The sequence below is a fragment of the Aotus nancymaae genome, unplaced genomic scaffold (genome assembly GCF_030222135.1).
Source record: "Aotus nancymaae isolate 86718 unplaced genomic scaffold, 86718_ANA_hifiasm-v0.15.2.pri h1tg000003l, whole genome shotgun sequence".
NCBI classification, from domain to species: Eukaryota; Metazoa; Chordata; class Mammalia; order Primates; family Aotidae; genus Aotus; species Aotus nancymaae.
This window is the reverse complement of record NW_026988414.1, coordinates 1,422,654-1,436,132: the sequence shown is the minus strand read 5'-3', so window position 1 is coordinate 1,436,132 and position 13,479 is coordinate 1,422,654. Positions and strand designations below refer to the sequence as shown.

The following is a 13,479-nucleotide window of genomic DNA, read 5'->3' as shown; positions in this document are numbered from 1 at the left end:
CCCTTCTGAAGTAGCCCCGGGTGCTCACTCTTGAATCTGCCGCTGCTGCTGCTGCTTAAGGGCACAACAACCAAGAATAAAATCCATTCCTCCTCCTTGCTGATTGGAGCGCCAGGTGTCGTGACTCACAGCAGTGCCAGGTCGGGGAGAGTCAGCAGGCTGCGCGCACCTAACTTCCCATAGGCCCAGCATGTGTCCACCGCAGGAAAGAGCGGCCTCAGCTGCAAGGGAAAAACCAGCTCTTGATTCCAGTGAGGAGAGCTCCAGGGAAAGGCCTCTGGGCTTCAGCCTTGGAGTTTGTATCTGCCTGCCTATTTTTATTGGGTACATTTGAGCTGTTCTTGTAACCACGTGCGTGCATCTGCACACGTCCTCCCCGGATGCACCTGTGATTGGTGTTAATTCTGGTTGGAAAGAGCCCTTCAGAATCGGAAGTGTGGAAAGGTGCTAGGTTCTAATGAGTGGCATTGATTACATCCTGTCACTTCACCTCCTCCCTGGAGAAAGGGAGCAGAGGTGCTGTGGCCGTGGCAGTCACTAGAGCCCTGTGATCTTTCCAGGAAAGAGACGGCTTTGGAGGCCTGGCAGTAGCCAGAGGAAGAGGTCGTGGCCGTGGCGACTGGAGCGTGGGAGCCCCTGGTGGCGTCCAGGAGATAACATACACGGTGCCAGCCGATAAGTGTGGCCTCGTCATAGGCAAAGGTAAGAGGCAGCTGGGGTTTCACGCCCCCCTCCAGCTGTTTGGCTCGAGGGAAGGCAGGTCACATGGCTCTCCAGAACCTGTGGGGAAGTCCCTTTGCAGCCACAGTCTGGGGCTGCCCGGTCTGGGGGCAGAAAAGCCTGCTTGGCGTGGTTCTCTGAGGCTGCTGATGCGCCTGTTATGAGGAGCAAACTGAATTTTCCGCTGTGAGTATGGAGAGACAGCAGTAAAACCCGCTGCCTGTTGAGGCAGCTTAGGTTGGTGAAAAGATACTGTGCACAAGATGGGGACCTTTGTCGATCGACTGGTAATTAACTCACCTCCACGGAACTTAGAGGGACGATTAAGATCATGTCCTCAGTGAAAATTCCTTCTCGACAGTGTGTCGCTTCTTTCCCTTACCAGATTTGAGTATTTGGTCTTGGTCCGCACAACATGGGAAAATGGTTTCTATCCTTTCTACAAGATAAAAGGATAAGAACCGTTATTTTATCATGGCCGCTCTGTGGAGCAAGTAAACATTGATTTATTAGTTGTTTCTAGGCATTTTGGCGCCATTAGGAGGAAACCCTCATTCATGGCTGCTGTTGCTCTTCCGGGCCTTCACTGAGAAACAGGAGAGAGAACAGGCATATTTCTCAGCTATTGGCAGCAGTTCATCTTGGTCAGCCTTGGGACCCAGAAAGGCTGCTGAGACCAGGGCTGAGGCTGTGGGGCCTTTCCCCAGCATGGCAGCAGGGCTCGGCTTCCGTGGGGCTCTGAGCCAGGCCTCGATGTCAGCGGGGGACTCCCGTCGTCGCTGGGTTTCATATTTGCCTTCATTAAGTATTTGACAGCCTGTGGAGAAAATAGTCTTCTTTCCAGAGTTTCTCAGATTTCTTTGATCACCAAATACCTCTTAGCTGCTTGAGGCGTGCTTGTATTTCATAGGCAGGACTTGGGGATGCTTCACCAGCAGAGACCTCCAGAGCTGAGCAGGGCAGGAGCCCCCTACACTCACCTCCCAGGAGCTGTCCTTGTCCCTGCTAATGGACACTGGGTTTTATGCTCTTGCAAAATGCAAGCAACCATGTTGTCTTTTAGATGATGAACCATTCAGAGCTGGTAGGAACAATATGGGTTTGTGTTCTTTTACTGGCAGGTGTATGGGCTGATGAGTGTTTCGGGGATATTGCAGGCTGCGCCAGAGGCTGCCAGAAGTCGCACACTGTGCAGGCCATCAGCCTGACTGCTGTGAGACTGCAGCTAGTCGATCCCTGTAGGTTGAGAATTAGCTATCCAGCTTTTTTGGCCTTTTGCAAATCATTTTGTCAGCGAAGTTTTCATTTGCTTGTGTTTCTACACCCTGACCAAGCGTCATTGCCTCGCCATGACGAGTCCTCATAGTGAGCGCTTGATGTGACAGAGAGCCCCTCATAGTTTCTTCTCCACAGTCATCCTGAGTGATTCCTAGAAATCACAGTCACTGATGCTGTGTCCCATGCTTGAATAGCAGTCTACAACTCTAATAAATGTCTCAGATGTGGGTGGGTCTTTCTGTGTCACACACACACACACACACACACACACACACACACACACACACATACATCCCCTCAGGGCCCCTGTGAGGCATCTCTTTTCCTTGAGATAGGCGCCTGGGCAAGGGAGAAAGGAGCCCCACACAGTCAGGCCCAGCTTTCCTTGGCCTCTGGCCTGGACAGACACGGAGCCTCCCTGGCCCCTGCTGGATTTCCATGATAAACACAGCAACATTGACAGATAGCGCAGCCAGCCTGCTCTTGTCAGCCAGGCCTTTTTGCAGGTTTGATTAATTGCTTTACGATTTCACATCCAGCCAGGGGGCCACTGGTGGGGCACTTCTGCCCCCCGTCAGGTAGAAGAATGGAGCGGGCTACTGAATGAGTCTATAGACAGCCACCATGTGCCAAGCTAGTGACCTCATTTTGAAGGAAGATGAACTTAAATTAACTCCTTCTGGCCCCAAGAGGTTTTGTGGCGCCTCCTCACCTTATTATCATGCTCCCGAGGCCTGGGGACGAGGGGCCCAGGGCCCAGCGATGAGGGCTGGGCCTCAGCTGTCAATCAGAGACACTTGTGCCCTCCTGCTTTTGCCTCCAGACCACGTGAATCTGGCTGGGGGCTGGTAGGATTCCGTAGAGTCTTAGGTGCCTGTGAAAATGGTCTCCGTTTTAGTGTCTTTTTTTTTTTTTTTTTTTTTGGAGTTTTGCTCTTGTTGCCCAGGCTGGCGCTATCTTGGTTCACTGCAACCTCCACCCCCCAGGTTGAAGTGATTCTCCTGCCTCAGCCTCCTGAGTAGCTAGGATTACAGGCATGCGCCACCATGCCTGGCTACTTTTGTATTTTAAGTAGAGACGGGGTTTCTCCGTGATGGCCAGGCTGGTCTCGAACTCCCGACCTCAGGTGATTCGCCTGCCTTGGCCTTCCAAAGTGCTGGGATTACCACCGCGCTCAGCCAAGTTCCTATTCTTTATTGCTCTCCAAAAACCATTGCCTAGGAGCCCAGTTTTCATGGTGCAGAGAAGATAAAATCCATGGCTTCTGAGTAAAGGGCAGAAGTAAAGATTCCCCAGGAGGAGCTCACAGTGGCCCAGAGGCAAATCAGAGCTGTGGGCATTGGCCTGGTGTGCCCCCAGGAAGAGGCGGGTATGGCCAGGGTGTAAAATGTAGGGATGCTTCTCCGAAACTCAGCAGGACTTTACACAAGCAGGACTTTACAGCAGGACTAATCACAAGCACAACATTTGGTTTTGTTGATTTTTTTTTTTAAACCACCCTAAACTTAACTGACCTCTTCTGCATGTGACCTTATCCACATGCCAGGTCTCCTGGCATCTTTCCTCCCTTAGAAGGGCTGCTCCCGCTACCATCGGGAAGGACCACCTGCCAGGTCTCCTTTTTCGCTCCTTGACCCCTGTAGAGTCCTGCCAAGAGGCAGCTTATGTCTGCCCTTAGCCTCCCCTCGCCTGGCCTGATAGGTTGCTGAGGCAGGGCTTTTCTGGCAGTGGGTGGAGGGAAGCTTGGAGTGTTTGGATGGTTGTGGAGGTGTCTTGGGGAGGTGGCGCTTGGCCTTTTGGCAGGGAGGTGGCGTTTTGACTGGACAGGGAGGAGTGGCTGACACTGGCACCTGGTCTTTGCTGTTGATCTTTGCGGCTCACTGCTGCCCTTAACCAGCTTTAGAACGGATTGCCTCTTTCTCCACTTTTGCCAAACTCTACTCCAAGTTATCTTTGTATGCTGGCTCCTCCTTAACAAACCCCCATCCCTCAAGGAGTTGAGAAGGGAGTTGAGCAGAGCAGATCCGCAAGTTCTTCAGAAGAAGAATCCAGCCATTGTTAGCCGCTGGAGCTTTTATTACGCAAATTTCATTAAGAGACTGAGACTCTCACAGGTTTTTGAAAGAGACCAACTAAATTTTCATTAGCTCTGCTCCACCCAGGCCTCTTTGACCCCCACCTGATCCTTGCACTACCTGTCTAGACGCATCACCCTTTGGAGGAGGCAGAGTCTTGAGAAGGGTCGGATACTAAAGGCCCAAGTGGGCTCCAGGCATGGTTGGGGCCTGTGGTCATCTATTTGGCCTGTGGAAAAAGTTGCCCACACCCAGGCTCAAGGCCCCAATTGTGCCATGGAGGGGCCCTTGGTTCACTGTTCTTGTGCTAAGCAGGACAGTGCTGTTGCCAGCTGGGCGGGAGCCCCATAGCTGGCCCCCAGGGGTGAGTGCCATGGTGTGGACCCACAGGCCTCAGCTCACACGTGGGCATCCACAAGGAGGTGCCACATGGCATCTGTGGCCTTAGCTTGACTTTGAGAAAAAGTCTAGCTTCACTCCAAACAGCTAGTTTTGCAAGTGAGAGAGCCCTGGTTTTGTCAGAACCACTTTAGAGTAGAGCGTAGTTCTCTACTGTCAGGGCAAGTGCTGACATGCAGAAAATACCCCCGAGTCCTGTTCTGAAGCGAAGTGCCCCACAGCCTCAGGGGTTGCCACAGTGGCTGTTTACTCTTCTGTCTGTGCTGTCTGCAGGGGGCGAGAGCATCAAAAGCATCAACCAGCAGTCAGGGGCGCATGTGGAGCTCCAGAGGAACCCCCCTCCCAACAGCGACCCCAACCTGCGGAGATTCACCATCAGGGGGGTTCCCCAGCAGATCGAGGTGGCCAGGCAGCTCATAGATGAGAAAGTTGGCGTACGTACCGGGTCCTTCCCCCGCCGGCTTAATCGTATCTGTTTTCTTTTGGATGTCCAAGGTACCAGCTTTTCCCGCAACCTTGTGCTTGTGCCTGTTGGTTCTCACATCACATGAGGGCAGCCCCCTCCTGCTTTGCCGAGGGGGAGGGTCGGCAACCCAGGGAGTGCCAGAGCCAGGCCCAGAAGCAAGGAAGAAATCCTGGCAGGGAGCACCAAGGCCCCAGAGCTGTCCCCTGCAGGCTTCTACGAGCAGCCAGGGCAGCAGCCTCCCCACCAGCACTGCCCCGGGACTCTGCTGGCATCGCCCTGGCGGCCAGCCCAGCAGGCAGCTTCATTGACTCTGGCTTTAGTTTCAGGCACCTCAAGGCAGATAAAGAAAGGGAGTGTTGATGGAGGACAGATGGGCCACTGCTCACCTCAGTGGGGACATAGAATGGCAGAAAGAGCCTTGGGCCAGCCTAAGTTGACGGGAGAGTCAAGCAGGTTGGTCCCTACCCCCAGGGTGATATGCCAGGGCAACTGTGGTGGTGCCAGGATTAGCTGTGTGGTGGTATTTGTCACTGGAGGGCAGGAGCCATCTCTGCAAATGCAGCCTGCTGTGGGAAGGAAGGCTAGTGTGAGTGCACAGGTGCCCTCAGTTCACTCAACTCCAGCCCCCCAAAGCTGGGGTTTGCCTTGGGGTGGGCCTGGGCAGAGGGCAGAGTTATGCAGCCAACAGTGGGTGAGAGCTCCCTCTGTGCCACCACAGGGGACCAGTCTTGGAGCACCTGGAGCCTTCGGACAGAGTCCCTTCAGCCAGCCACCTGCCCCACCTCATCAAAAGTGAGTCTTTCGCATCAGCCTTGCCTGGGAGAATTCACTTGCTCCCAAGAGATCCGCTGTCCTCCTTTCCAGGTCCTTCTAGGGAGGGCTAGCCAGGGCCTGAAGTTCCGGGTGTGGGCGGGACTCGTTTCTTTTCCTCTCACCAGTGGTCCCTCCAGTCTGTCACTCATGACTTCGGCAATGGGGTGGGAACCTCCAGAGGACAGAGGGTCTTCCTGTCCCACCACCCCCAGAGGAGAGCTCAGTGCCCCGGGGCTGAGGGGAGGGCCGAGCCCTGCGTTGGGGGTGCTCAGTTGCGTTTTCTTTCACCTTTTCCCAGCACCTTTCCTCCAAGGAGCTCTGGGTGCTTCCCAAACATGGCTGCCAAGGTGAACGGGAACCCCCACAGCACCCCCGTGAGGTAGGTGACCTGCTGTGACTCAGCTGGGGGCAGACGGGACTAGGGTCGTCACTTGGCCACTGCCAACAGGCAAGGGTCCGACGATGCCTGACTGGGGTGAGGGAGGTGAGCAGTGAAGAGGGAGACACCCACAGGAACGAGTGACTCTCTTGTCATCCACAGTGGTCCTCCTGCCTTTCTGACGCAGGGCTGGGGCAGCACCTACCAGGCGTGGCAGCAGCCCACACAGCAGGTCCCAAGTAAGTGACTCGGGGTGGGGAGTGCAGTGCATGCCCTCCAGAAAGGCTGCGGCCCACAGAAGTCAGGGGGCTGAAACGCCCTCACTCCAACTCAGCAGGCCCAGGATGCCCCTCCCAATAAGGAGCCCCCTGGGTGGGGCTTGGGGCCGCCCACAGCCTGTACTGGGGGGTGCGCATGCTCAGAGAAAGGCCCCATGTTTGTGAGGGAAACTGCACAAACCTCAGGTGGGCTGGGGGCTCTGGGCCCATCTGTCCTCCTCAGAGCTCTGGGCCTCTGGCACTCTCGTTCCCCACACGTGGGTGGGCCGTGGGTATGGGTTGAGCCAGCTTCCGCCCCTCCTCTTCCGGTGGAGAGGGCCCAGCTCCTGGCCCCCCAGTTCCCTGCCCCGGCTTTGGGCGGCTGCCTTCTTCTCCCCTCTTGGGCTTCCGTCTCCTGAACTTTTCAGAAGCAAACAGTTAGGGAATGCTCTCTGCTGCATGTCGCCTCTCCAGGGAAAATGGTTGTGAAGGAGAAAGTTCTGGTGGGAATCAGAGCCACTGCCCACTCTGTCCCCACAGCAGCTTCAGGAGCCACCGTTGGGTTTCAGAGCTGGTCTGGCCGCTCTGGCGTGGCCTTCACAAAGCAAAGCACAACGCTTACCTCAGTACCGCCCGGTTCTCCTGACCCACCTGAGTTTCCGTCTGTGTCTGAAAAGCCTGGCTCGGAGGGCCTGAGCCCCCTTTCCGGGGTTCCGCCACGCAGCCTTCCACAGAGTCCCGAGGCCAGTGCTGTGTGGCCTTAGGCACACGCCGCCTTCTCTGGGGCTCCACTTGTCACATGTAAAAGGAAGGGCTTGGGAGTGAATTCTAAAGTGCTTGCATGCTCTGAAATTGTAGAGCCGTGTTCCTTCCCTTTTTCCCCAGTATTGTATCACGAAACATTTCAGGATCATCGAACGCTCCACAGTGAGCACCGCACACCGCCCAGACCCCACCGTCCCCTTCCCTCTGCTTGCTTCTCCACGGCGTCCGGCCCCGCTTCGTCTCCTCTGACCTCTTGGTGGGAGCTGCGCGCACGGTGCCAGGGCCTTTGGGTGCTGTTCTCGTCTGAGGGAATCCTCCAGGCAGCAAGGTGGCCAGGATTGCCTCTGGAGACACTGGGGCCTGGGAGGCCTTTGGGGGAAACGGCTCCCTGATGGGGGTACTGCCAGCTTTGCCAGCTTTGGAGCTGCCAAAGGCCTTTGGGAAGAGGAGGGGGGCGCACAGGAGCTGCCGGTCGTCCTGCCACGATCAGGCAGCCTTCGCCTCTGGTGGTTGAGCGTGGCTCACTGGTTTGTTCGGGGGCTTTGTGGCTCACAGCTGGTTTGGATTGGTGGAATAGTGTTTGGCAGCAGAGTCCTGCTTGCTGGCGCCCTCTGTGTCTGAGGGAAGAGTGCTTGCTGCCTGTCACTCCCTTGTCCTGCCCCTCTGGGAGGAAGTGAGGCATCTCCTTCCCTCCTGACTCCCCTGCGTGCTTCTTCCCACACTCCTCCTCAGCGTGCAGTAAGTGAACTAGCGGAGAAAGCATTTGGCCGCGCGCTCTCTGCAGTGGCTCGTCCTTCCTGCCTGCGTCAGGCCGTAGTCCTCACCGGAGACGGGATAGTGAGGGGGTCTTCTGTGAGCCTTGACAGGTGAACACTTGAGCCAGCCCCAACCTGGCAGAAGGAAAGGTCCTGACTCTGACTCACTGCTGTGGTCAAGTCTTTGAAACCGCTCTTAATCCTGGCAGGGAGCTGAGGCTCTGTTCCCCCACGCCAGCTGTTTCTCCGCCTCCCCCAGTCTTCACTGCCCGCACAGCCTAGCGGGTGAGCCCAGGGTCCTGCAGGGAAGAGAAGGGCAGGACCACCCCGACACGTGCATCCCCTTTCCCTCTCCCCCACCCCAGCGTGGCCTGAGGCCGGGCAGGGTCCAGGAGCCCGCTGGTACTGCCCACCCCTGCGCCGAGTGGCCCCTCTGCTTCCCCTGGTCCAGAGGCTCAGCCCCCAGCCCTTGAGCAGAGGGCCAGGTGAAGAGCGTGGTCAGCAGCCCCTGGAGTCTTTGTCCTTTGGAAGGCTGACTGGGGAGCCCTGGAACAGCAGTGGCTCTGTCCAGCAGAGCCCCCCTCTGTGGACCCACAGCTCGAGTCTCCTATGAAGGGGGTCAGCCTAGTCTTGCTAGTTGTCTTGTGAGGGGCTGCCCGTCTCCCCGGCCCCACCCTTACAGTGATCTTAGTTACACCCTCCTCCCAGCCCTGCCAGCTGCCACCTCCTTCCCAGGCAGGGCTGTGGAGCCGTGTGTGGCCAGGAGTGAGGTGGAGGAGTGCAGGGCAGGGCCTGCAGTCCGCAGGCCGGGGCCGAGGCTGAGGAGCCGGAAGGCCTGACTGCTTTTGTGTTCTTCGCACAGGCCAGCAGAGCCAGCCGCAGAGCAGCCAGCCCAGCTACAGCAAGGCCTGGGAAGACTATTACAAAAAGCAGAGTGAGTGCCCGGCCCTCCTCACATGCGGCTCCGGCAGCAGAGTCCCCTCCAGCCCGCAGACTTCATAGTCCAAGGCTCGCTGTTGCCTTCCCCGTGTGCCTTGAGCTCATTGTTTCTTCATCCTGCACCCCGGCGCCTGCCTGCCTGTCTCTGTCGGGAGTCCGGGCATAGTCAGTCAGTGACCGCAGGCTGCCCTGCTGCCCAGCACAGACCTGCCATCCTCTCCTCCATTCTCCCCTTGCTGGGCCCAGCGGCATTTAGAGGTGGGCATGGCCCCTGGAAGAGTGGTCTCCTTAGGGACTGAACGATTCCGGTTGGGTGCTGCCTGGCTGGCAGACACACCACCCGGGCATCTTGTTCGCGGTCTCGGTGCTTCAGGGCAGATGAGAAGAAAGGCTGAGACTCAGGGAAGGGGGCCTCACATGGGCACTGGAGCTGGGTGCTTAGTTTCTCTCTTAAGTAGGCCCATTTTCTAACCACCAGAAACAAAACCAGCCTTCGGAGCAGGGCAAGGGACCCAGCAAGCCGAAGGTCTCTGGGGAGTCATCTAAAATTAGTACCAGACTCTGGACGGATTCCACAGTGACTAGACCAGAGGACTGGGGTCTTGTTTAAAGAGGAATCTCGCGTGCCTGGTGTCTGGAGGGTGTTTCCTGCTGGGTGGAAGAGATGGGGTTGAAGGCCACCAGAGAAATGGTCCCCCTAGTGTTAGAGTCATCGCCGGGTTCATGGCCCTTCGAGGGGCTGGAGGTGGAAGTGTTGAGTCATTGTCACTGGGGGACCTGGTGCGAGCTCAGCTGCCCAGTCTTCCCCAAATCCCAGTTCCCAGACATCACTGGGCCTGTGTTTCAAGCTGTTCACAGGATTTGGACACCATCACAGGCACCCAGGCTAGGCACTCCGTCCTCCCCACCCCGAACCCCAGAATCCCGCCTTCTCTCTCTCTCATGGGCCCCTGGGAGCTGACGGGGCAGGCAGGCAGATGCGGAGAATGCACTTCCGCAGAGAAGGCAGGCGTGAGGATTGGTCTTCACAGGCAGAGCAGGGGCCAGGCAGCAAAGGCTAACAGCACCTTTTCTAGCAAGCACTCCCGCAGCACCAGCTGCGCTGCACCGCACGCTCCAGAGAGTGGATGCCCAGGGCCTTCGGGAAAGGCCCCTGCCTCGTGCGCCCTCACTCCCATTAACCTGCGTTTCCTCCTTTGTCAACCAGGTCACGCCGCCGGCACGGCTCCTCAGGCCAGCTCCCCGCCGGACTACACAATGGCCTGGGCGGAATATTACAGACAGCAGGTCGCTTTCTACGGGCAGACATTAGGGCAGGCGCAGGCCCACAGCCAGGTCTGTAGCTAATCACCAGCACCGCGCCACTCCCCAGCCCCAAGCCCCTGCTCTCGAGCTTCCTGTTTCCTGACCCCGGGGTGAGAGCACTGGGCTAGGAGGAGCCTCTGCTGAGAGCCCAGCTCCAGGGAAGAGCTCAGTGGGGGTTGGTGCAGCGCCTGCGAGGAAGTGCCTGTCCTTCCTCAAGTCCAGGCCCCAGACCTCAGGGCTGAGTAGTAGTCTCTCTCTCTCTCTAAGCCTCAGTTTCCCTAACTGTAAAGGGCCGAGTGCAAATGGTGCACCCCAGCAGCTGCTCTCGAGTGGAGTGGTCAGGCCGTCAGCCATGCCCTGAAGCAGTAGGAGGCAGTGGGGAGGGCAGGGGAGAGTCCAGCTCTCCTCTCCTGCGCAGAACCTAGAGGGTTCTGTTCAGAGGCCAAAAACGGATTTCTTATTAAAGAAGGGAAGACATCCAAACGTTCCCACAGGGCATATTTCCCACCTGATGCCAGTCAGGTCCTCATGGATAGCATTTCAGTTACCTCCTGGCCCTGGACTCAGCTGGTTGGGCCTCCCACTGCCAAATTGGCTGTCTGGGTCTGGTCCTGGGGAAACAGGTGTCAGGACTGGTGGCGACGGAGAAGTGCAGCTCACACTGTCCGCTCCTCCCTGCCCTGAGTCCCCAGCAGAGAGAGGAGCCCAAGACCTCTTCAACAGAGGTTTTGTCTGGACCAGCTCCCATGACGCGAGACCCGGGGGAGGTGAGACCCGGGGGAGGTGCTGAGACGCGGCCCTGTCTGTGTGCCGGTGTGGAGCCAGCAGGAAGAGGGTGACCTGTCACCTCCCCACTGGCACCCAGACTTGAGAAGCTGCCATCACAGACTAACTCCTCTTCCCTTGCACCCACAGGAGCAGTAGGACAGCGTCCTTGCGGCCGCCTTCCCCTCGAATCATGGTGAAAGAAAACCTGTTTGTAACAGGATTTTAGATGTGCAGACCTTTTGATGAAGAGCCTTTGTTTTGTTCTGTGAAACACTATATTTAGATTAACGGAACTTTTCTAAAAATCGGGAAAATTAGTTACTAAAAATTGCTGATCATTTTTGTTTCCTTCTTTTTGTTTGTGATTTCAAGTGTGTACGCTCTGGGGCTCTCTCTGGAGCCATAGCTGCAGTTCGGGCCCCGGAGCGCACCTCAGAGCTGTGACATCTCAACAGGAAGCTGTTGCCTGGGTTTTGTTTCTGTTTTGTGTCCTTTTTATTTGCAGTTTTTTCTGTTGCAACAGAAAGTGGCTTGGAAGTCTTAGGTGGTATGTAACAAATTCTTTTTAAAAATTTTAAAGCAGTATTTAAGTATTCTTAAATGTGTACATTCATTAAATGTTTTACTTCTAATTTCTTGTATCTTGGCTGTCTGGTTTTATTGCATTTTTTAAAAAAAACTGAACTATTATGTATTGTAATTAATTATGTGAATTCTGAATTGAGACAGATAATTGTATTGTGTCCAACAGGGTTGGGAGGGGCATTTTCTAGGGTTTGTATAATTTCTAGAGTTCTAAAGGGGTAATATAAAAATGTGTTCATGTGTTTAGCATACGTTTTTTTCATGTCTCCATTACCAGTTGCAATTGTGTATCTAAGACCTCCAAGCTTGTTTTTAAAACAAAACAAAAACCTTTCTCTATTCTCTCAGAAATATAAATACTGTTATTTTTAATATTAAGAAATTCAATATAACTTTTAACAAACACTGTGGAACATTAAACCGTATAAAAACGTAGTTAACTATTTTTTAATTCCAAGGTGTTGTTTGCTTTTTTCTTTTAAATATTTTCTTAATATTTTGTCAGATTAACTAGATGAATAAATAAATCTAGTATTAACCTCAGTATGAATTAAATAAGTTTGATTTAATAAAAGGGATAATATGATTTCCAATGTTTACTGTAGTGTATCTTGTACAGATAACATGTATTTTTAAAGGAAAAAAAACGGAATTGAAGCTATTTTTTCTTGCATTTCTAATTGACCTGAGGGACATTCCGTTCGAAGTGTACTGAAGTTACAGTTTCTGGTTTTTTCTCCTTATTTTTCTTAAAATGCTTGAAATGTCTAACTATTAAAAAAGACAATTGAAAAATGTTATGCATGTATGTGGTTTTTAAAAAAAGAAAGTGTTCTTTTTATTTGACTGACAATTCATTTTACACTCTATATAATAAAATCTCCACAAGACATCTTGTGGGCAAAGTCTTTCTGGCCTGTTTGCTTTCCATTCGCGGGTTCGTCCCCCTGCCCCTGCCCCTGCCCCTGCCCACTGCCGCTGAGAGGGAAAGAGGATTCCAGCGGGCCTCGCCCATCTCTTGCACCATGCCAGCCCGCCTTCACCGGTGCACAGCCTGGATGTCTAGCTACGTCGTTAAGCTAATTTCATTTTAATGGCTTTGTATGATTTGACAGCTTGACTTGAGAGACGTGGTTGAGATCAGCTCCTCTTCCCTGTCACAGCCAAGCCTCTCTAAGTGAGAAGCCAGTACAGGAGTGTCATCGGATGGAGCTGGGAGATGCATGGAAGGGCGTGCAGCGGGTCAGCCGGCTTCTGCCACTGACTGGGCAGCCCCTTGCCCTCCGCCCGCTCCCCTTCCCGGCCTGCCCACGCATGCACACTCGCCGGTGTAGGTGGGCTGCCCTAGGCCTGGCGGGGTATCCCTGGCTGTTGCTGCCTGACACCCCCGCCTCCTTGTCCCCAGCCTCACCTGTGGCTCTGGTGGTGGCTCTTTCTCACTCTCAGCCCCGTGCCCACGGTGGGACCCCAGGTTGCCAGGAGGACTGGGAAGCGTCAGCACATATGCTCGTTCTCTGCTGTCCTTTCATAAAGACACAAACGGGGCATCCTACCCAGAGGTGTTAAGTTACAGGCTGTGGTCTTAGGATTCGTGGGGACAGGGTCGGCCCCAGACTTGGAATTAAGGGCATTAAGGAATAAACAACATCAGCCTCGCCTTTTTTGTTCCTTCTCTCCTGTCAGTTGGGGTGACTGGCTTTGAGCACAGTGTCTGCTTTCATGTCTGAGCGGCCCCTGCCTTGGCCCTCAGCCTTTCTGTGTGGGCCGCCTGTACTTAGATGCAGGGTGCTGTCTCCATCCTGATCAGGACCCTCGCAGGGCTTGCTGGGGTGTGCCTGGCCAATACCGGCCCCTTGTCTGTACTCCAGGCTCTGACAGGAGCGGGGAAAAAGCATCTGTGGCTCCTTCAGGCTGAAGAGGGGTGTGGAGAGCAGCCCGTCTGCGGCCATGGCGGGCCTGTTGAGAGCCGGAAGAC

The 13,479-nt window shown here is 54.9% G+C and overlaps 1 protein-coding gene across 4 annotated transcripts in view; it reads left to right on the top strand.

Moving 5' to 3' along the window:
- Positions 1-12,412, top strand: part of FUBP3 (far upstream element binding protein 3) — a 57,606-nt gene extending 45,194 nt beyond the window's left edge. For 3 of the 4 annotated variants that reach the window (XM_021674080.1, XM_021674081.2, XM_064377007.1), the window contains exons 12-19: positions 561-702; positions 4,746-4,906; positions 5,657-5,730; positions 6,050-6,130; positions 6,293-6,369; positions 8,770-8,841; positions 10,054-10,181; positions 11,067-12,412. In XM_021674080.1, coding sequence (XP_021529755.1) covers positions 561-702; positions 4,746-4,906; positions 5,657-5,730; positions 6,050-6,130; positions 6,293-6,369; positions 8,770-8,841; positions 10,054-10,181; positions 11,067-11,075 — 744 coding nt within the window. In that variant the 3' untranslated portion in view covers positions 11,076-12,412. The remainder of the gene's footprint in view (positions 1-560; positions 703-4,745; positions 4,907-5,656; positions 5,731-6,049; positions 6,131-6,292; positions 6,370-8,769; positions 8,842-10,053; positions 10,182-11,066) is intronic. The other variant, XM_021674083.2, reaches the window with a different exon arrangement.
- The last annotated feature ends 1,067 nt before the right edge of the window (positions 12,413-13,479 follow it).